The sequence below is a fragment of the Dendrobates tinctorius genome, unplaced genomic scaffold (assembly GCF_039654945.1).
Source record: "Dendrobates tinctorius isolate UK_male_01 unplaced genomic scaffold, ASM3965494v1 ptg000231l, whole genome shotgun sequence".
Lineage (NCBI taxonomy): Eukaryota > Metazoa > Chordata > Amphibia > Anura > Dendrobatidae > Dendrobates > Dendrobates tinctorius.
The window spans coordinates 3,943,912-3,968,721 of NW_027361898.1; the positions used below are offsets into that span (position 1 = coordinate 3,943,912).

The 24,810-nt window shown below is 44.6% G+C and overlaps 1 protein-coding gene across 2 annotated transcripts in view; it reads right to left on the bottom strand.

The window, feature by feature from the left end:
• Positions 1 to 24,810, bottom strand: part of TTF1 (transcription termination factor 1) — a 138,548-nt gene that overhangs the window by 90,971 nt on the left and 22,767 nt on the right. For both annotated transcript variants that reach the window (XM_073555973.1, XM_073555974.1), the window contains exons 6-7: positions 2,748 to 2,933; positions 1,315 to 1,393 (exon numbers count right to left, since the gene is read on the bottom strand). In XM_073555973.1, coding sequence (XP_073412074.1) covers positions 1,315 to 1,393; positions 2,748 to 2,933 — 265 coding nt within the window. The remainder of the gene's footprint in view (positions 1 to 1,314; positions 1,394 to 2,747; positions 2,934 to 24,810) is intronic.

Here is a 24,810-nt window from a genome sequence, read left to right on the forward strand (position 1 = left end):
ACACCCCATCAAGCAGATACTGTATTATTGGATCTGGCCTTGGTGGTCCAGTCAGGTTAACGCCAGAAATGCCATGATGGAGTTGACTTGAAGAAAAGTTTCTGTTTTACTTGAGACACCTTCTCCCTGAAGTTGGAGGAAAGCTAACTAAAGGGTAAAAACTGTTGTGTCTTGCAGACTTGGCTGGAGTGTTTAGGTGTTGAATAGGGAAGCAAGGTGCTCCAATGCTTCACAGATGATTTCAACCAGTCTGTCAATGCAGCCCTGCCAGAGAAATTTTGGATGCTGCGTTGGCGCTTCACGCCTTTAGTCAAAGAACTCACCGGATGGGTACACAAAAACTGGCCAGAACAACTTGCAACTTTCAAAAATGTAGAAATGATATTCTTACTGCTTGCATAATCTGGTAAGAAAGATAAGAGAGTCCTTTGAGCATCACCATGGAATGATCCAGTCACATCAAAAGTGGACTTAGGAAATCAACGTGTCTGTCGATTGGGTCCTTGTGAGACGCTGCGTTTAATCGAAGCAAAGTGGTGAACTAAGAAAGGTGGAAAATGGGTGGATCCACCTTTGGAGGCCCAGTTAGATAGAAAGTTAAAAAGCAAGTCTGAGTTGTTGACCCAAAAAAAGAAGCGAGCCTCAGGGTGAATGTGAAGGTACTCTACAGCAGGAACAGAGAGAGATCGATAAGACAATTGGAAGCTGGTTTTCAAGCGAGATCTGTCGTGCAGCGAAGTCTTTGCTGCTGGATCTAAATTACGGTACCAGAGACGGAGGCAGCAAGCTGTAGTAAAAGGGATCGGCAGGCGTGGGTATCGCTGCACAGAACAATGGGGCAGAAGCGCAATGAGAAGGGGGCAGGAAGGTCACACAAGCCTGTCCTGAAGACCAGAGCTATGAAAAAACCTGCAGACGTGAAGTACGGACCGACTGTCTGCATAGGAGAATGATGGAGCAGATATGTGGCTCTGCCGTAGGGAACAAAGAAAACATCCCTCTAAAAGTAGTGGGGAGGCTCAGTGATGTATCCTGCTCTGATTCCCGACCTAGAATAGAGAAAAAAAATACTAAATGGAAATAGCTTACAAGAAAAAAAATGTAGTGATAGATGACAAAAACCAGACCTTTGCCTGCCTTCTACTGACACTAAGATGAACTGTTAATAGCTTGATGGAAGGGTAAGAACAGACTTGGTTACTATCATTGGTGTCAGCAGCATGGTGGGCAGCAGCCAACACCCATGGTGCCAATATCCCCCTGTGAGTGGCAGAGAAAAATAACACAGTGAAAAAAACATAACTGTAAACTCACCGTCCTTTTACTGTTCCAGGTGAAAATAACTTTGCTCCCCGACAGTATACATGAGATGTGAAACGATTCAATCCATCAGCTGTACAACAAAAGAAGTGACAGAGTATAATAGTAGTTATAATCTTGTACTTAGGGACAGTATGATAATAGTTATATTCCTGTGCATAGGGGGCAGTATTACAGTACTTATATTCTTGTACATAGGGGGCAGTATTATAGTAGTTATATTCTTGTACATAGGGGGTAGTATTATAGTAGTTATATTCTTGTACATAGGGGGCAGTATTATAGTAGTTATATTCTTGTACATAGGGGGCAGTATTATAGTAGTTATATTCTTGTACATAGGGGGCAGTTTTATAGTAGCTACATTCTTGTACAATGGGAGCAGTATTATAGTGGTTATATCCTTGTACATAGGGGCAGTATTATAGTAGTTATATTCTTATACATAGACTCTGCAGCAACGCTCCACTCTTGCCTCCTCCAGTAGCGACCCTAGGACCCTGCTTCACCGCAGCTACCACACCCGTAAAGCAATAAGAGGCATGAATTATAAGAAACACCACCATTTTATTAAAAAAAAGGTTTTTTTTTTCCTATTTTCTTCCTCAAAATTTCGGGTGCTTGTTATAATCCAGTGCATCTTATAATCCGAAAAATACAGTATATTCTGGTACAAAGGAGCAGTATTATAGTAGTTATCTTATTGTTCATAGGGGCAGTAACATAGTAGTTATATTCTTGCACATAGGGGGCAGTATAATAGTAGTTATATTCTGGTACAAAGGAGCAGTATTATAGTAGTTATCGTCTTGTTCATAGGGGCAGTAATATAGTAGTTATATTCTTGTAGATAGGAGCAGTATTATAGTAGTTATATTCTTGTACATAGGGAGCAGTATTATAGTAATTACATTCTTATACATAGTACGGATTATTATAGTACTTATATTCTTGTACACAGGAGCAGTATTATAGTACTTATATTCTTGCACATAGGAGCAGTATTATAGTAGTTATATTCTTGCACATAGGAGCAGTATTATAGTAATTATATTCTTGCACATAGGAGGCAGAATTATATTAAATTCTTGTACATAGGGATCAGTATTATAGTAGTTATATTCTTGTACATAGGGAGCAGTATTATAGTAGTTATATTCTTGTACATAGAGGCAGTATTATAGTAGTTATATTCTTGTACATACGGACAGTATTATAGTAGTTATATTCTTGTACATAGGGGCAGTATTATAGTAGTTATATTCTTGTATATAGGAGGCAGTATTATAGCAGTTATATTCTTGCACATAGGGGCAGTATTATAGTAGTTAAATTCTTGTACATAAGAGCAGTATTATAGTAGTCATATTCTTGCACATAAGAAGCAGTATTATAGTAGTTATAGTCTACAAATTTTTTCCCTTTACCAAGTCTTGTTTGAAATCGATATTTTCTTTTCAGCTGCAACACGGTGTCCTTGACTTCTGGAAATAAATAGGGATGGAAAAGCACCTGTGGAGATTCTATTCCAAACCGTGAAACAAACTCTTGTGCATTCTTTCTGATGATCTCATCTTCTTCGACAGTAAACTGTCCACTGCGATACATAATTCCTAAGAAAAAAAAGAGCACGTGGCGACATTTAAAGGTGTATTCTGACTGCTTTGCAAATGTAACTAGAGGTCAGCGGTGACTATTTTATTTTAAAGGGTTTTCCATTTAGCAGTGCACACCTTGAGCACATTTAGTCCACAGTGTAGATAAATGAAACAATCAGGGAAAAAAAGTGAAAAGCGGCCATTGCCTGGTATGTGATTCATAAATCCTTCATTTTCAGTTAATGGGAACAAAGATTGGCGGCGGGTAGGGAGTGTGAAGGAGAGAAACAGAGAATGATGGCCGTTTAGCACAGCTGCACTTCAACAATGGTCTCTAGGTCTACCATACCTATCAAACTCTGTCCCGCAGGGTCATTATCTTTGGCCCCTCCACCCATCATCGCACTTTCCATTGTATAGGCATTCTAGATGCCTACACAGTTGAAAGCAGTGATGGGAGAGGGAAGCCGTCAGGTCCCTTCCCCATCATTCTTCCTCTGCTTTGACGTCTCAGCACAGGGGGCGCAATTACGCCACTATTTCGAGGTCACTGTTACGAGCAGTGAAGAATGTCAGAGCACTCACTGCCGAGACTGGAGCAGCAAGGGAATGAAGAGAGGTGAGTATTGTTTTAATGTGGGGCCATTATACTGTATGGAGGACATGTGGTGCCCATTATACTGTATGGAGGACTATGTGGGGCCCATTATACTGTATGGAGGACTATGTGGGGCCTATTATAATGGATGGAGCACTATGTGGGCAGGCTTCGACTGGCCATAGAGGAACAGGGAAATCCCCTGGCAGGCCCCTGTGCAGACACGGGCCCCAACTCCTCCATATGGACAAAATTAGCATAATTCAATTGATTCACTCTGTATAAAAAAGCAGCATGTCATTAATTTCCCAAACTACCCAATTTATTATTACATAGAGGTGTAGGTAAATTTGTGAATGAGGGTAGAGTAATATTTTCATGCAGGTGAAAAGTGGGCCCCCCAAAGTCAATGTTACTGGTGGGTCCTTGGCTCCCCAGTCCGACACTGTATGTGGGGCCCAGTATACTGTATGGAGAACTATGTGGGGCCCATTATAAGGTATGGAGGACTATGTGGGACCCATTATACTGTATAGAGGAATATGTGGTGCCCATTATACTGCATGGAGTACTATGTGGGGGCCATTATACTGTGTCAAGGGCCGTGTGGGGATCACAGTTGGGGTATCATAGTGCATTGCGGTCACCATACTATTTGCAGACGGGTTTGAGGGGGGTACATCATACCGTACGTGTGTAGGAATTCACTGTGTGTACTGTGTTTATGGGGCATTCATTTTATGGGGGCAATCTGGGAACTTAACCCCTTAGTGACAGAGCCAAATTTTAAAAATCTGACCAGTGTCACTTTATGTGTTAATAAAAAACGCTTTGATAAATTCCAGTGATTTTGAGAATGTTTTTTTGTGACACATTATACTTTATGATAATGGTTAATTTAGGTTGATATGTTTTGTGCTTATTTATAAAAAATATCAGAAATTTGACAAAAATGTAAAAAAAAAAAAAAAAAAGCAATTTTCAAACTTTGAATGATTATCTCTTTAATTCAGATAGTCATATCATAGCTAAACATTAAATAAATAATATTTCCCACAAGTCTGCTTTACATCAGCAGTGCATCATTTGTAAAATGTTATTTTATTTTGTTAGCATTTTAGGAGGTTTAAAAATGTAGCAGTAATTTTTCATTTTTTCATGGAAATTTACAAAATTATTTTATTAAGGGACCTATCCAGGTTTGAAGTGATTTTAGTGGTCCTATATATTGGAAAACCCCCAAAGGTTATACCATTTTAAAAACACCACCTCCTGACATACTGAAAACTGTTGTCAGGTGGTTTATGAACCCTTCAGGTGTTTTTCAGGAATTAATGCAAAGTGGCATGATAGGAATGAAAAAGTATATTTTTACCACCTAAATGTCGCTGACTTTTGAACAGGTTACTATAGCCGGCAGACTCTAAGGCCGCTATTTGCTCGTGAATTGCCATGGCAAACATCAGGACCACACAATCATGATCTCAGGGTGCCGATGGGGATAAAGAGGGAGAAGCCACACTCTGTTAACCATTTATATGATATTGTCACTATTGACAGCGGCATCTAAGGGGTTAAACATATGGACGGTGACCACACTGATCGTGGCTGATGCAGCAAGTTGTCAGCTGTAGTGTACAGCTGACAGCTGCTGAATTGTCACCTGTATGGGGAGGCTATTCTCTTATATCTCAGGTCAGTTAAAAGATGTATTGACAGTTATTAAGGCGCTATATATGAGGAAAATTTCTTTGTTAGGTTAATTCTTCTATTAATATTTGTCGCCAATTCTTCCTAAATCTTTACTGCTTGTGGCCATGGGGATGTTTCTTGCAGTTGTGGCTGGATATGCGTAGTGTTTACAAGATCTCTTTTCTATTGAGGTTGTAAGCACAGGCCTGAGGTTGACTGGAGCACACTATCAACTTCGGCACCGCTACACTTCAGATGCTATAAAGGCAAATATGCGCAATACTGCATCATTAGCAGTGCAGTTTAGTCCAGCGATGCAATAATGCTGATGGCATAAACAGTCATCAATCAGAAGGTCTTAAGTTTATTTCCTTATGAAAAGGTTCATCGTTATATTTGAAAAGGAAAAACTCCGTCAATGGAAGAATTTTTTACAATAAATATCAAGGCGGGCCCACGATTTCCTCCAAGTTTTTAATTTTGTCCTTCTGTGTATTTGAGTTTGACACCCTGCTTCTACAACCAGTTAGGTCCACTTAACAGGCCAGTTAAGGACTAATGAGCAACCTATGAAAAACTCACAAGATAAGTTACTACACTGAACTTCACAAATAGTGCAGTCACAAGGGGAAGGACGAATCCAGAAAACAACCAAAGGTCATGATAAAATTGCTTTACTAAAGTGGTAAGGCAAGGGACAAATACATCGTGCTTAGTAACTATAAATTCATAACCAAAAATGATGTACACAGAAGACTATTGCCGCCAATGCTACTCTATGAGATATAACCTTGAAATAGAATAGAAAATATCATGTACCAATAAGTGTAACAGAAAGCCTAACTGCCAGCATAATCTGATGTATACATGATGTGATAATAAAGTAACAGGTATGGAGGCAGCCAATCCAGTGAAAATCACATTATATAACCGTGCAGTCAATATAAGTTACCTGGATAGGATGGCAGCTGGCAAGCAAATGGTCCCCGTGCCCGCCCCAACGCGCGTTTTGGGAAACCTTCGTCAGGGGGCGCAATGCATGGTATAAAAATCGCTGTTTAAATAGTGGGCAAAGAACTGGAAGGCCTCGGGTGGCACAACCTGAAGTGATCATCAGTATCCATGGTGACACGCACGCTAAACGTGCATAGAATATGAGCGCCGACTGCAATGTACTGTGTTACCTGGGGAACACCCACACCCCTCCAGGCATGACGACAGAGAGGTGTGACGCCTGAATCTTGCGGGGCCCCGCGTGATCACAGGCCCATAGCGCCCGACGTCAGCACAGGAAGTGCTGTGAGCGCCACACAGGCGCAGTATTAAAATAAAAACAAGCACCACCATGTTAGAAGCTGGCAATTATGGAGGAGGAGGGGAGTGGCCTGGACCTCATGTAGGGAGGACGTGGAGTGAGAGAGCTCCTGCCCGGATCCGACAATAAATCCTGATTACCGGCACTGCTGACGAGTCCCACTGACCTGGAGGGCTGCAATATCTCCCTGGGCGTCTAGACAGCGGAGGACCCTTGGGCCATGTCGAACCGCAGCAGTAAAAAAGATAAGGAGACGCCGGGGCGCGCCTCTGCTACATCCAGGATGGCGCCAGCAAACAACAAGTCGGCCGGTAGTGGAGCGATGGGAGCTGCTGGCAGGCTGGAACGATATGCAAGGGTGCCTCCTGCTGCTGCTCGATCGCCCAGTGCACAGACTGAGGCAGACGCTGGCTGCAGCATGGAGCTGGAGGATCATCTCTCCAGGGAGGGAACAGTGAGTAAACTGGGCCCCCCTTCAGCCCGACACGTGCAGACACAGGGGCCTGTGCTGGAGGAGGAAGGAGTGGGGGATGGGGAGCAGCCGGAGTCTGTGACTGCTGAGCCCACGCTGGGAGAAATCCTCGCAGCAATTAACTCCTGCAATACCACACTGGCCACTCTAAGTAATCAAATGGAGATTGTCACCAAGGACATGGCCTGTATTAAACAAGAGCTGCGGGGGGTGACTGCCAGGGTGGGGGAACTGGAGGAGCATGTTGGTGCGACGGAGGATAAATTGCCACCAATAACACGGGAGCTGGGAAAAGCCACGCAAAATATTACAATACTGCTGAACAAGGTGGATGATTTAGAGAACCGCTCCCGTAGAAGTAATCTGCGACTGGTGGGGGTTCCGGAGAGGACGGAGGGGACTGACTCACTGGGCTTTTTTGAAAAATGGCTAATGGACACCTTTGGTAAAGATGTTTTGTCCCCATTCTTTACTAGTGAGAGAGCACACAGGGTCCCTACGCGTGCCCCCCCGCCTGGAGCACCCCCGCGTCCCATCTTGCTCAAGCTCCTACACTTTAAAGATAGAGATGCTATCCTGCGCAGATCCAGAGACATTAAGGAACTTGCTATTAATGGGAGGAAAGTCTCCATTTTCCCTGATTTTTCCCTGGAGGTGCAGCGTAAAAGGGCGCAATTTATTGAGATTAAAAAACGCCTACGTGACTTACAGGTGACATATTCCATGATGTACCCTGCTAGACTGCGGATTGATGTGAATGGAGAAACGCACTTTTTTGATACGGCGGGAATGGCGCTGTCCTGGCTGGATATTAATGAGAGGTCCATGAGGAGGAAGAATACTTGAAGTTCTCCCTTTTTTCGCCACCAGGTGTTGTTACTCCTTTTTGTCTAGGACGCTATGCTGGTATAATTACTACTGTTCATTCCATTTCGGATTCAGGGCGGGAGCTGACCGGATTGCTGTGGACACTCGTTACAGTGACAAGCTGTGGACCCTTCTCCCTGCATGGACTCTGGGCGAGTTTTCTAGCCCTGATTCTCTCTATTTGAGAGAAATGTGCAAGTTACACTTGTGTTTGGGGGTAGGGGCTCTGTGCACTGGTGTGCAGTGCTCCCTCTCCCTCCTTTGTTTTTTTCGTTTGTTGTTGTATTCCCTAATTGTTCTGTGGGATGTGATGTGCGTCAGCCGTGTCACCCAATTCATTGTACTGAGGGATGGTGGAGATTGCCTCTCTCCCTCAGGAGTGGAGTATGCTCCGATTTCTCATTTTTTAGTCTGCTCTTATGGCGATATCACTTAATATTGTAGCGTGGAATGTTAGGGGGCTCGGGGATGCAAATAAGAGATGTGCTATATTTACTAATATGCAGAAATTTCTCCCGGCTATCCTGTGTATGTCTGAGACCCACATGGTGAAAGATAATATTCATTGGATAAGAAAGGGATGGGTTTCACATGAATATCATTCCACGTACTCGACCCATGCGCGGGGTGTCAGTGTGCTGGTGCACAGGTCCATCCCCTTCTCATGTACTAAATCAGTGGTTGACCCTGGGGGGCAGATTTGTATGTTTGCTTTGCACGTTATACGGTATACAATTTATTTTGGTTGCCATGTACATCCCCCCGCCCTATTCAGTCGAACCAGTAAAAAGAATCTTGTCTATTTTGGGTTCCTTTCCCCCTGCGCCGACTCTTCTAATAGGAGATTTTAATACATATTTGCATCCCTATTTGGATAAGTTGCATTCGGGAAACATATCAGAAGATGCAGCCTCAACCTCATTTGCTAGAACGTTAGTGGAGCTGGGTATGGTAGATCTTTGGCGTGTCCGAAACCCCACAGCCAGACAGTTTTCCTGCTACTCTAGCTCCCACCACGCTATGTCACGGATAGACCTGGCCATTGGGAATACACTCATGACCCCATATGTACGAGGGGTGGCCTACCTGCCTAGAAGTGTATCTGATCACTCGCCGCTACATGTCACAATTTCATGGGGACACCCCTTCACTCTATCTAGACCTATCTGGAAGCTTAATCCCTTCTGGATCCAGCTTATAGGGGGATCTTTGCATGATGCCATTCTAGAATATTTTCAACTTAATGAGTACTCTGCATCATCACACATAGTCTGGGATTCCATGAAAGCCTATGTCAGGGGCTTATATATTAGAGAAATATGCACACGGAAAAGCCAAAATAGACGCTACACCCAGAGTCTGATCCAGGAGGTGTCTGTTGCGGAGGCTGCGGTGATACTCAACCCGACAGAGGAAACTAAAAAAGCTTTGGAGAAGGCACAGGGGTCGCTCAGGGAAAACCTCATGTCGGCGGCAGCAAATAAACGTTATTTCCTCAAACAAAAATATTTTATAGAGGGGGAGGGAGTAGGACATTTATTGGCCACGGTCATTAGAGCACAGGACGGATCTTCATATATCAATAGGCTAAAAACGGACTCGGGTGGTCTTGTGACAGACAGTGCGGACATAGTGAGTGAGATAAGGAGGTATTATATGCGACTATACACATCAGATTGCAGTCTCACAGAGACTGAGATTGAGCAGTACCTGGATGCTCTCTCTCTCCCTGCATTGGCTGATAGCGATAGGGATTCATTGGATCGGGACATCCTGTTGGAGGAGTTGGAGGAGGCGCTTGGTCAGATGCAAAATGAAAAGGCTCCAGGAATGGATGGCCTGCCTGGCGAGTTTTACAAAACCTATGCACCCTTACTGCTACCTAAGCTACTTAAGTATTTGAAGAGGCTGAAAGGCAGAGGGTCCTCACGCCATCTATGAGGGAAGCTTTGATAGTTTTAATATTAAAGCCCGGAAAGGATCCAGAGGTTCCGGATTCATATCGCCCGATTTCCCTATTATCAACAGATGTTAAATTATTGGCCAAGGTACTCGCCAATAGGATGTCCCGAGTTATCTCATCTGTTATACAGAAGGATCAGACGGGATTTATCCCAGGCAGAGCCACATCTATGAACCTTAGGAAACTATACTTGGGGATTCAACATAGTTCTGGGGAGTTGGGGGGAAGAGCAATTTTGTCCTTAGACGCCGCTAAGGCGTTCGATAGTCTGGAGTGGGGTTTTTTGTGGGCGGTACTTCGGAAAATGGGCTTTGGACACAGATTTATAAATTGGGTGAGGCTGTTGTATGGCTCGCCGGTGGCGAAGGTTGGGGCTAATGGCAGGGTCTCTGAGTCTTTTCCTCTTGGGAGAGGTACTAGACAGGGGTGCCCGCTCTCGCCCTTGCTATTTGCTACTGCGGTGGAGCCATTGGCAGTTGCAGTTCGGAAGTCCAGAGAAATAATGGGATTCAGGTGTGGAACTGTGGAGTTGAAGATATCATTGTACGCGGATGATTTACTTCTATATTTAGATAAGGTACATTCCTCGATTTTGCCGGCAATGGAGGTCATTCGAGAATTTGGGCTGAGGTCTGGTCTTCGGATTAATTGGTCCAAATCAGCTTTAATGCCTATAGACCCTCTCCCGGCGGATTTCTCAGATTTGCAGATACCGGTCCCTGTAGTTCGGAAGTTTAAGTATCTGGGTATAATTGTTAGTCCTGCCCCGAGGGATTTTCGGGCTCTGAATCTGGAGCCCCTGATGCAGCGATTTAGAGCAAAAGTACATACTTGGTGTCGCCTGCCGATGTCGAATATTGGTAGATCTAACTTAATCAAAATGGTAATGATGCCACAATTATTATATTTGATACATAATTCTCCGGTGTGGATCTGTAGGGACTTTTTTGCAAAAATAAATACATTATTCCGGGAATTAATTTGGAAGAAATAACAGGCTAGGATTCGCTTGGAGATACTGCAGGGAGGGAAGGAGGAGGGAGGATTGGCGGTGCCAAACCCATTCATATACTTTATGGCCTCCCAGATGCAACATCTTAAGGGTTGGGGTAGAGACGGGGCGTGTGACAATGGTGGTGATATTGTGAGGGAAGGATCGGTATGGAAATATCCAGGGTGCCGGTTGGAGGTGGGAAGACGGCAGATAAATGGGGCACGATACCCCACGTTGGCTATGATTTTCAGGGTGTGGGATAGGGGTAAGTCTCTTTTGAAGATAAATGGGCCTACGGAATTGTGGCCATTGTGGCGAAATCCGGATTTGCAAGAGATCAAAAAGCTGGTGGGGTTCGGAAGATGGGAAGATAAAGGGATTTATCTGGTGTCACAAATTTTGCAAAATAATACTCTTAAGAGTTTTGAACAATTGAGAACAGAATTTCACCTCCCGCACGTCTTCTTTTATCAGTACTTACAGCTAAGACATGCATTGGAAAAACAGAGAAGGACAAATCCGGTGATAGTGACACATAATCAAACACTACATATGCTACTTACATCTGAGTCTTCTAGGGGACTTATCTCTGAATTATATAAAAGATTATTGCCTGCCCATCTGGAGACATATCCACTGACTGCTGCTAAGAATAAGTGGGAACGGGACGTTGGCCCCCTGACGGAGGACCAGTGGTCCGATATTCTAGAACAGGTCCCTAAAATGGCGGTTTCTGAGTGCCAGCGGCTTTCGCAAATATATCTCATTCACAGGGTATATAAAACACCCAGCTTATTATTTAAAATGGGACTTAGGCCCAATACACAATGTGTTAGGTGTGGGCAGGATGATGCCCACTTGATGCATGTTATGTGGGAGTGCGGGCACATTGGGGATTTCTGGAGGCAGACCCTGGGACTCATAGCCCAAGTATACCATATCACAATACGACCGTCACCTCGTCTATGTTTGTTGAATTTGTGGGAGGAGGGGGTTGACCCGGACTCTGCAGTGGCCCTGGGAATAGCACGCATCCTGTATCAGGCAAGAAAGATACTTGCATATCATTGGTTGGATCCTATGCCACCAACATTGTCAGAGCTTAAAAATAAACTAAATAATGTCATCAGATTGGAAAGGGGGGCTTATTTAAAAAGAAATGCATTAAGAAAGTTTTACAAAATTTGGCAGCCATGGATGGAGTCACCGGGTCTCCCCTCGGGCGCACTGGTACGGGATGCGATGTTGGACCAGTTGCTGTTGTGCTTGCGATGAGGGGATGCTTGGGGGGGTGAAAATAAAGTCTAGTGCCCTTTGTGGCGAAGTAGATTTTGAGTGACGCGGTGGGAGGGGGCTGGGGTGGATTGGACCTGATATGCGGGGGGGGGGGCGAAATATGATGCGGAGTGGCGCGGCTGGCGGGGATGGTTTTCCCGCTGAAATGAGGCACTGATGTATAATTTTGATTTTTGTTTATTTGTGGAGCCATGTTGTTTATAGGCTCAATTTTATGCAAATATCTGTGTTTTGAGATTTCTTCTTTTTATTTATTCTTACACAGGAAGAGTTTTACCCTTTAAATAATATCTGCTCTCAATGTAATTTTTACTAGCTATATAAGATGTCATATTCTTTCTGTATTGATTCCTGAATGTTTAATAAAAAAGATCTGATTCAAAAAAGAAGCTAGCAATTATGCAAAATGACCACAGCTCCATAGTGACGACTAATGACACGCAGAAAGGAAAAATTCTGGCATCAATTACATACAGGGAACTGCCAGGCATGACCATAAAGAATGAATGATTACCAAAGTATCATAAATATATTTTGAATATATTCATATTATGACAGCAGGCGGTGAAAAGGTAAATAAACATTTATACTGACATATATATAATATAGTGTAATACAATCTAATAACCATATCACCACCTCAGATCAATAGAATATATTCAGAATAATAAATGTAACAATCACACAAAGGATTATTATAAATATATGAGGATTTTTAGAATACTGAAAAACACATAATATTCACATTATGTATATGAAGAATGGAATGACAAGGGCAATCCATAAATATGTATAGGAGTGCAGAGAATGCATAACAATGAAAAATAGCATTGATAAAATTCTATCACATTGCCAATGCCATATATATATATATATACACACACATACACAGTATATATACCGTATATATTAGGCCTCTTTCACACATCAGGTTCTCGCGGTCAGGCGCGATCCGGCGCTTTTGACAAAAACCGGATCCGGCGAAATGCAATGCCGGATCCGGTTTCCCCCCCACTGACTTGCATTTGCGCCGGATGGCCATGCGTTTCATCCGGTTTTCGCCGGATCCGGCAATGTGTCGCAATCCGGCGTCTGGAAAAAACGGCTACTGTAACGTTTTTTGTCTCCGGCGAAAAAGCCGGACACGCCGGATCCGGCGCGTCCGGCTTTTTCACACAATGAAAGCCTATGAGCGCCGCAATGCGCCGGATCCGGCGACAGCCGGATCCGGTGGCCGGATCCGTTTTTTTTGGTCTGAGCATGCTCAGTAGCTCTGCCCACAAGACACATATATAAAAGCATGACAGTGGGACCCTCAGCCACACCCAACATGCCACCCAAGACAGCAACCAGGCGCAGGAGAAGGCAGGAGACCACTGCAGCAGCACCATCAGCACCACCACCACCCCAAATGGAGCAGCATGCTGAACAACAGGAGGGGAGTCCAGCAGCAGATGAGAGATGGTAATTATCAAATCCCCCATTCCTCCAAACTAGGGCCATGGAATATCAAGATATTCATTGGCCCTTTGTTTCTCTTTATTCAACAGCCGCCCAAGAGATGCAGCAGCAGCAACAGTGGCAGCACTGGCAGCAGCAGTAACACCACCCACAGGCATGGAGTGTGGCCAGCAGGAAGACAGCACATCATCTTCTGGGAGCCCTCCCTCGCATCGTCAGCGTTTGACGGTAAGTTTTTATTTCCAAAATCCATCATCTCTGTAATATATGTCTATTCATTGCCTTTTATTTCAAAACAGGAATCACAAGATGAAGAGGAGCTCCCAGAAGAAGAAGGAAGGGGTGGACAGACACCTGGAGTGGGCTCACAATTGGTAAGTTTTTTGCATCAAACGCAGAAACACAACATCACACTACACACAACACATAGAAAACAATGTTCTGCAGACCACACACAGCAAACAAATGCCTACATCCAAAGACATAACATTTTTTGTTTTCTTCTCTAGTCTTCCCAATCTGGTGCTCGGCCAAGAGGTCCTCGCAGTGCCTCCCAGGGTCGTCGGCGACAGCAACGCGGCGGTCACCAGCGTGTAAGTATAAATATTTGTGTTTTGTTTTTTTGCACTTTTTATTTCATTTCTTTTGTGGACGCTAATTATGTTATTTTTGTCTTTTTCTTTAACAGCCTTCACAGCGTGCTCCCGACTCTGACGGTGAGGATGGAGGGATCGATGTGGACCACCTCATCGATCTCGTCAGAGAAAGGGAGCCGCTATGGAATATGGCTGACCGCCGCCATGCTGACCTGAGCGTTACCCGACGACTCTGGGAGGAAATCTGTTCGCTCCTTGTGGACCGCTGGGAGGACCTCGATGCTCGGACCCAGATTAAAGAGCGTAAGTATATACAGTACCGGTTGCTTGACGTAAACCAATGTTTCCCGAACTCCAGTCCTCGTGGTCCCCACGGATCATGTGTTCAGGATTTCTATTTACTATGGAAATCCTGAAAACACGACCCCTGGGGACCATGAGGACTGGAGTTTGGGAAACACTGATGTTGTATACTAACCACTCCTTTCTCGTTTCAGGGGACAGAATTGTGAAGCGGTGGCGGTCTGTGAGGGATCGTTTCAAGAAGGAGTTCAATAAAGAGATGCGGGCCCCGGGTGGATCTGGAGGACGCAGGAGCAAGTACAAGTACGCACGAGCCCTGTCGTTCCTCCGGGAAACAATGGTCACCAGAAGGTAAATATTACACAGCACATGTGAAAAAAAATGTTTCTATGTAACTTTTTTTTTTTCAGCCAGGGCCATACCATGTCACTATTTTAATTGTTTTTTTTTCTCTTTATTCCACAGCACGGTGAGCAGCACTCGGGAGCCTGCACGATTGGACCCTTCTGAGGCGATCCCTGAGGAGACCGGCACCGAGGGACACTTCGACCGCCCCGGTACATCTGCACCTTCCCAGCCTTCCCACACATTCGACCCATCTGTCCCATCCACCAGCACAGGAGCATCGTGGTCGCCTACATTACATGAAGCTGCTGGTGAGGAGATCGCTTTCCCTTTACCCCACCCTTCTCTAGTACACCTGCGGGTACTGGGCGGCAGCGGCAGAGGGGTCAGGAAAAGACTTATGCGCCAGAGTTCTTGCATCTGAATGCATCTTTCCAGAACTCTAAAAGTCTTGTCAGAGCAAATCTCCGCAGGCTTTCAGCAGATCAACTCCTGTTGGTACAGAAGGTACACAAGTTTGGTTAGGGCACAAATCTTTCACACTCTGTCATCCTGCCAGTGTACTCTGCCTTGAGGTGACAAAGTATAGTGCAAAATTGTCCCTCATTACTGAAACCGTCACAGAACTTCTAGTGGTAATGTCATGGTAATCTTGCAAGGTGGTTTCTTCAGAGGTGTCCTCAATGGAAATGGGTTCCTTGCAGATAACAAAATTGTGGAGTACCACGCAAGCTTTGATCACCTCGTCCACAGTTTCTGTCTTGAGGTTGATCGCAGTCAATAGGACCCGCCATTTGGCTGTCAGAATACCAAAGGTACATTCAACCATTCTTCTTGCTCTTGTGAGGCGGTAATTAAAAATGCGTTTTGTTCTTGACAATCCTCTGCTACCGTACGGTTTCAAAAGGTGTTCTGACAGCTGGAAGGCTTCATCCCCTACACAGACAAATGGCATAGGTGGACCAGATGTTTGCGGCAGCGGTCTAGGGGGTGGGAACTGGAAGGTGTTTCCATACAGTTTACGCCCCATGGCAGACAGTTTGAAAACTTGAGAGTCATTGGAGCGGCCATAGGCCCCAATATCAACAGCAATAAATTTGTATTCCGCGTCAGCGATGGCCATGAGGACAATGGAAAAATATTTCTTGTAATTGAAATATTCCGATCCCGATCCGGCTGGCTTTACAATGCGGATATGTTTCCCGTCCACAGCGCCCAAGCAGTTGGGAAACTGACATATCTGTTGAAACTTTTCTGAAATTTCAATCCACCTCTCTGTTGTGGGCTCTGGTAAAAACTCTTCAGCTAAGGAGTCCCACAGTGCACGGCATGTGTACTTCACTATTCCAGATATGGTGGAAATCCCGAGTCTGTACTGGAAATGCAGTGACGAAAGGGATTCTCCAGTTGCAAGAAATCTGTGGGGAATTAAAAAACAATCAATTAGTTTAAAATCACAGCATTACATACCAAAAGTCAGCTCTAACACTTGGAGATGCAAACTACCACCAACAAGATTGCAGTGAAAGTGTGCTCTGATGCGAGCATATCCAATAAATGTGGCTTACCTTAAAGTCACCATCAGACGCTCTGCGGGTGAAACAGAGAAGCGGCAATAGGTGTCTGCTTTTCTTATGAGGTGTGCAATGCGCTCCACCAAGTAATCAAAATTCTCCATTTTCATCCGAACATATCCAAAAAATTTATCCGGGTTTCGTCTAAGGTCCATGCAGAGTGTAGAATAGACCCCACGCGTCATTCTCTTGGCTGTGATGGGGTGGATCCACAAACGTCGTCTACGATGCCTGATGCGCTGCTGTCCCGCTCTCTCCTTCTCCAGAACAATCACCCTCAAACGATTCGCCTCCGCTGTAAAATCCGCCAAATTCTTCAAAATATTTCCAATCACAACATCCATCTTCGCCAGTAACTTGCTCTTCTCTCCAACCTGCACTTTCTCCTCTACAACCTGTCAAAGGGCTGTAGGAACACGCTATATATAGTTTTTCAGTAGCCAATCCCGTTCGGAAGGCCACAAGGGTCAATTTTAAAAACCGGATCCGGCGTAATCCGTCAAAAAACAGAACAAAAACCGGATTAACCGGATGAGACGGATCCGGTTTTGTCTGTCAAGAACAAGACGGATCCGGCAGAAAAACGGATTCGTAACATCCGGTTTTACGAAATATTTGCCCGATCCGGCGCTCTGGCACGACGCCGGATCGCGCCTGACGCCGAAACCCTGATGTGTGAAAGTAGCCTTATATATATATATAGATAGATAGATAGTCCATAATAACTATGGCAGTATACACACTTGCCACATCACTAATGGAAAAAAGGAAGATTCACATTGCCAATGCCATATGTATATATATAGTCCATGGAAAATATGGCAGCATACACACTCCACTGATGAGAAGAAGATGCTTCATATCAATGTACATATACACCGGCGGATCCATCCAACAAAAGCCCACAAATAAAGAACAGCCAGCTAAAAAAAATATATAAAAGAATTATTTTAAAATCAAAGAAATGAAGATAAAAAGTAACAAAGCAAGGGGAACTCTGCATAAACTATTCCAAGAAGGGAGCAAAACTCAAATTTTCGTTTAAACCAAGAGGATGCACAGTTCGCAAAGTCCAAATCCAACGGGATTCAAGGCGTGCTAATTTAGTGGACAACTTACCCCCCCGTATATTGATGTCAATGGCATCAATGCCTCTAAATCTAATCAAGCTACTGTTGCTCGCATGGCAGAGTTTAAAATGCCGTGGAATCGTTTTTAGTGAGGATGCATCCACCTGACCAACTGACGCCTCAATGCCCAACACATGCTCGTGCACACGCACCTTCAACTGACATGTAGTAAGGCCTACGTAAATGAGATTACACGGACATGTAGCATAGTAAATAACATATCGTGAATCACATGAAATTGATTTCTTGATATTATAAATCTTGCCGCTAGAGTCAGAGAAGGTGGTGGCGCGATCCATGTTAGGGCAAGCGACGCAGTGGCCACATGGATAGCATCCACACCGCATGGTCATATTATCAAGGAACGTAGTCCTTGGCTCGCCTACATATAGACTACGGGTTAGGCCTGTTTCAAACTTCATTTAAAATCTGTCAAAATGGCGGAAAGCGGATCTGTTGGGAGCTGAAGTGAACCGGGGAGAGAGAGAATTTTTTGTGCATGTGCTCTGGATAATGCGGATTCTGCAGCAAAAAAAACATTGCAAGGTCCGTCCAGGCATGTCGGCGGACGCAAAAAATTTGGCGTATCCGCAAAAAAAACAGATCCAACGGATGGCCATCCGTCAAGATCCGCCAGTAATGCAACTCAATGGGGAAAAAAACGGATCCGCAAAAAAAAATGGCGGATCCGTTTTTTTAAAAAACTGGCGGATTTTGACTGATGGTCAAAAACGAAAGTGTGAAACAGGCCTAAGGTGATCCTTCAAATTTCTCGCTCGTCTAAAACATAGTGCAGGTCTCTCTGGTATAATTTTGGATAGAATCGGATCTACCTTCAGAATGGGCCAGGACTTCTGAAGAGCTTTGCGTACCAGAGTTGCTTGAGAGTTATAGCCAGTTATGAATCTTACATGGGCCTCCTTCGATGAGGATGAGGGACGCGTATTATTATAAAGAAGGGATGAACGAGAGCTATATTTTGCCCTGTTATATGCCCTCTTTAAAGAGCGTCAGCTGTACCCTCGTTCTAGAAATCGATTCCGTAGTTCCTCAGCCTGTTTTTTAAAATCTAAGTCTGAGGAACAGATGGGGCTGTGGGAGAGGGACCTCTTCCTGTCAGATCGACAGTCATCAATGGACCGGGTCCTACTCTGGACCCGGTACATTGATGACATTCTCTTGATCTGGCAGGGTTCCTCCTCTGACCTCTCTCATTTCTTTGCCGACTTGAACAGCAACCAGCTTAATATCCGGTTGACATTTGTGTATGATAGTGAAAAAGTAGAGTTCCTTGACACTATAATCAAGAAGGATACTACTGGCATGGTGCAAACTGACATTTATCGTAAACCGACTGCCACTAACTCACTTCTTCACGCTACCTCATGTCACCCTGGACATGTCATCAGGGCGGTACCCGTGGAACAGTTCCTCCGCTTGCGGCGGATCTGTTCCTCAGACTTAGATTTTGAAAAACAGGCTGAGGAACTACGGAATCAATTTCTAGAGTGAGGGTACAGCCGACGCTCTTTAAAGAGGGCATATAACAGGGCAAAATATAGCTCTAGTTCATCCCTTCTTTATAATAATACGGGTCCCTCATCCTCATCGGAGGCCCATGTAAGATTCATAACTGGCTATAACCCTCAAGTAATTCTGGTACAAAGCTCTTCAGAAGTCCTGGCCCATTCTGAAGTTAGATCCGATTCTATCCAAAATTATACCAGAGAGACCTGCATTATGCTTTAGACGAGCGAGAAATTTGAAGGATCACCTTACCCGTAGTCTATATGTAGGCGAGCCAAGGACTACGTTCCTTGATAATATGACCATGCGGTGCGGATGCTATCCATGTGGCCACTGCGTCGCTTGGCCTAACATGGATCGCGCCACCACCTTCTCTGACTCTAGCGGCAAGATTTATAATATCAAGAAATCAATTTCATGTGATACACGATATGTTATTTCCTATGCTACATGTCCGTGTAATCTCATTTACGTAGGCCTTACTACACGTCAGTTGAAGGTGCATGTGCGCGAGCATGTGTTGGGCATTGAGGCGTCAGTTGGTCAGGTGGATGCATCCTCACTAAAAACGATTCCAAGGCATTTTAAACTCTGCCATGCGAGCAACAGTAGCTTGATTAGATTTAGAGGCATTGATGCCATTGACATCAATATACGGGGGGGGGGGGTAAGTTGTCCACTAAATTAGCACGCCTTGAATCCCGTTGGATTTGGACTTTGCGAACTGTGCATCCTCATGGTTTAAACGAAAATTTGAGTTTTGCACCCTTCTTGGAATAGTTTATGCAGAGTTCCCCTTGCTTTGTTACTTTTTATCTTCATTTCTTTGATTTTAAAATAATTCTTTTATATATTTTTTTAGCTGGCTGTTCTTTATTCGTGGGCTTTTGGATGGATCCGCCGGTGTATATGTACATTGATATGAAGCATCTTCTTCTCATCAGTGGATTGTGTATGCTGCCATATTTTCCTTGGACTATATATATATATATATATATATATATATATATATATATACACACATATGGCATTGGCAATGTGAATCTTCCTTTTTTCCATTAGTGACGTGGCAAGTGTGTATACTGCCATAATTATTATGGACTATCTATCTATATATATATACTGTATATATAGCATTGGCAATGTGATAGAATTTTATCAATGCTATTTTTCATTGTTATGCATTCTCTGCACTCCTATACATATTTATGGATTGCTCTTGTCATTCCATTCTTCATATACATAATGTGAATTTTATGTGTTTTTCAGTAGTCTAAAAATCCTCATATATTTATAATAATCCTTTCTGTGATTACCGTATGTTACATTTATTATTCTGAATATATTCTATTGATCTGAGGTGGTGATATGGTTATTAGATTGTATTACACTATATTATATATATGTCAGTATAAATGTTTATTTACCTTTTCACCGCCTGCTGTCATAATATGAATATATTCAAAATATATTTATGATACTTTGGTAATCATTCATTCTTTATGGTCATGCCTGGCAGTTCCCTGTATGTAATTGATGCCAGAATTTTTCCTTTCTGCGTGTCATTAGTCGTCACTATGGAGCTGTTGTCATTTTGCATAATTGCCAGCTTCTAATATGGTGGTGCTTGTTTTTATTTTAATACTGCGCCTGTGTGGCGCTCACAGCACTTCCTGTGCTGATGTCGGGATCTATGGGCCTCTGATCACGCGGGGCCCCGCAAGATTCAGGCGTCACACCTCTCTGTCGTCATGCCTGGAGGGGCGTGGGTGTTCCCCAGGCAACACAGTACATTGCAGTCGGCGCTCATATTCTATGCACGTTTAGCGTGCGCGTCACCATGGATACTGATGATCACTTCAGGTTGTGCCGCCCGAGGCCTTCCGGTTCTTTGCCCACTATTTAAACAGCGATTTTTATACCATGCATTGCGCCCCCTGACGAAGGTTTCCCGAAACGCGCGTTGGGGCGGGCGCGGGGACCATTTGCCCTATCCAGGTAACTTATATTGACTGCACGGTTATATAATGTGATTTTCACTGGATTGGCTGCCTCCATACCTGTTACTTTATTATCACATCATGTATACATCAGATTATGCTGGCAGTTAGGCTGTTACACTTATTGGTACATGATATTTTCTATTCTATTTCAAGGTTATATCTCATAGTGTAGCATTGGCGGCAATAGTCGTCTGTGTACATCATTTTTGGTTGATTTTATAGTTACTAAGCACGATGTATTTGTCCCTTGCCTTACCACTTTAATAAAGCAATTTTATCATGACCTTTGGTTGTTTTCTGGATTCGTCCTCCCCCTTGTGTTATGTATAATACTACAACTGGTCATTTACAAGTCCTTGTGAGTACATTGCAGTGATATGTTGCCTGTTACTATGAGGAATAGATATATTAAACTTTTCTATATGCTATATGTACCGGCTTTCACTGCCCTCCTTATCTAACAAATAGTGCAGTGTATTCCCTGTGTGACCCTAAGAGCGCATGTTCAAGTGCCTTTGGTGGACTAATAAGTGTAAATAAAAACAAAAATACAACATCCTTCCCAAAATCCCAATAAAAAAAAGTTAAAATGTTTAAGCTTTTTTGTTAAAAAAAATTCCTTAAAAAATACCACATTTTTGCTATCTGTAACGAGGTATACATAATGTTTACTATACATGATAATTAATGACAGAGCATGCATAATCATTTATCATGTACAGTAAACACCGCAAAAAAAAAATGTATAAAAAAAACAATAGTGCCAAAATGGCTGTTTTTTATCATCCCATATTAAAAATAAAAAACAAAAAGTGATCAAAAAGTTGCATGTATTACAAAACAGTACCAATAAATACGACACCTTGCTATGGAAAAAATAGGGATTTTTGTGTGTACTCACTGTAAAATCCTTTTCTCCGAGCCAATCATTGGGGGACACAGGACCATGGGTGTTATGCTGCTTGCTACTAGGAGGACACTAAGTGAACAGAGAAAAAAGTTAACTCCTCCCCTGCAGTATACACCCTCTCGCTGGCTGAGATTTCCCCAGTTCGGTGAAAAAGCAATAGGAGCATTAAACAAATAACAATAACTATGTCAAAACCTAAGAATGCTACAATGAGCCAATAGGCTAAACAGGGTGGGTGCTGTGTTCCCCAATGATTGGCTCGGAGAAAAGGATTTTAAGGTAAGTACACACAAAAATCCCTATTTCTCCTACGCCCCATTGGTAGACACAAAACCGTGGGACGTCCTAAAGCCGTCCCTGGGTGGGGAACATACAACTGCTAATAACCCATGTACCACTGACTTAACACTGTGGTACTGCCGACTGCAAGATGCGTCAGCCCAGAGCTGCATCTGCAGAGGCCTGAGAATGAATTTGGTAATGTTTTGTAAAGGCATGCAGACTGGACCAAGTCGCAGCCTTGCAGACCTGTTCTGCCGTCGCCTGGTGCCGAATGGCCCAAGAGGCGCCGACTGACCGGGTCGAATGCGCCTTAATCCCTGCTGGGAAAGGTGTGTTCCTGACACGGTAGGATTCCTGAATAGCCAAGCGAATCCACCTGGCTAGCGTGGCTTTTGAAGCGGCTAGACCCTTCCTATGCCCCTCTGGAAGTACAAACAGGACATCTGACTTGCGGAAGGGAGCCATCCGTGAGATGTACCGTCTCAGAGCCCTATCCACATCCAGGGTGTGGAGGGCCTTCTCAATGCGATGGACTGGTGCCAGACAGAAGGAAGGCAATACAATTTCCTCATTGAGATGAAAGGAAGACACGACTTTGGGCAGGAAAGACGGGGACGTCCTGAGAACTGCCTTGTCCTGATGAAAATTCAGGAACGGAAGACGGCAGGACAGGGCCGCCAATTCCGAGACCCGTCTGATTGACATAATTGCCACTAGGAAGACCACCTTCCAAGAGAGAACAGGTAGAGTTATGTCCTGCAGTGGTTCGAAAGGAGCCTCCTGCAAGGCTCCCAGAACCAAGTTAAGGTCCCATGATTCCAATGGTCTTTGATAGGGAGGCCCCACATGGGAAACTCCCTGAATGAATGTCTTCACTTGATGTTTGGTGGCAATTTTGCGTTGGAATAGCACTGACAAGGCTGAAATCTGGCCCTTGAGCGAGCTAAGCGCGAGGCCTGACTTTAATCCAGATTGTAGGAATTCCAATATGGAAGGAATAGAAAACATCAAAGGGGGTCGACCCTGGTCCTTGCACCACGAGAAGGTCTTCCCGGTGCGGTGATGAATGCGCATGGAGACGGGCTTCCTAGCATCAATCATGGTGGAGATCACATCGGGAAAAAAAAACAGCCTGTGCTTAAATCCAGGATTCAACGACCACGCCGTCAAAGACAGGGCCCCGGAGTTCTGGTGGTAAATCGGGCCCTGTGAGAGTATCCATGCGATCCAAAAGTCGCCAGGGAACGTCGGCAACTAGTTGTACTAGTTCTGCGCATCATTCCCGGCGCGGCCAATCTGGCGCGAATAAGATTACTGGTACTCCCTCTGCTCTGATATTCTTGATGACCCTCGGAAGCAAGGGAAGAGGGGGGAAAATGTACGGGAGCTGGAATTGGTGCCACGGCAGAACTAGGGCGTCCGCTCCGATGGCGCATGGGTCACGCGACCGGGCAATGAATCGAAGAACCTTGCATCTGCTGAAAGACTTCCGGATGCAGAGACCACCCGCCTGAGGCAAGACCTTGGCGACCGAAAAAATCCACCGCCCAATTGTCTACCCCCGGGATGTGGATTGCCGGGATGGGCGAATGGTTGGTCTCGGCCCAGTGGAGGATGTGACTCACTTCGTGCATAGCCATCCTGCTCCAAGTCCCCCCTGACGGTTGATATACGCCACATCCGTGGCATTGTCGGATGGGATCCTGATGGGGTGACATGCGAGGAGATGGTGGAAACTCAGTAGGGCTAATCTGATTGCTCTTATCTCCAAGATGTTGATGGAGAGACATGACTCTCGAGTTGACCAACGACCCTGTGCCATGTGGTGACGAAAAGCTGCACCCCAGCCCAGAAGACTTGTACTGAGAGAAAGGACTTCGCTTGATTCAGGGAGAATTTCAGCGTCCACCACTTGAGGGCTTGTCTGACCTGCAGGGACAGAAGGAACCGACGATCCAGGGACAACGGGTTCCTGTCCCAAGTTAACAGCAACACATTTTGCAAAGGAGGAAGAAGAGGGAACTGCGCAAATGGGACCACTTCCATCGCAGCTACTATCTTTCCGAGAACTCTCATACTGAAGCGAATGGAGTGAGAAACTGGTCAGGAAAGAGTCCGCGCTGCCTGTTGTAAGGTTCGGGCCTTTTCTGGAGGGAGAGTGACCAACCGGTGGGAAGTTATCTTCCAACCCAGGCGACAAAGTGTATTTACTGTGATATCCACAGATTCCTCGCAGGCAGGAAGGGACAGAGGACACCAGTTCCCTGACCCACTCGTCGTGGACGACCGCGAGCCAGGCGTGACGGAATGCAAATAGACGACCGCCTACTTTGTTGGTGTCCGCCGGATACCGCAACGAGTCATGGATTAGAGGATTATGGGATCTGGCTCCCCTAGATCCAGATGCTCTAGGCCTGGGCTTCCAAGAGCGGTTAGGTCTGTATGAGACCTGGGAACCTCTGTCTCCACGCGGGGACAGACCTGATCCGGAAGAGAAGGTTGTGGAGGACCAACTGGAATTGTTTAGAAAAGGTCGAAAACGCGTAGGCTGTTGGTTCCGAAAC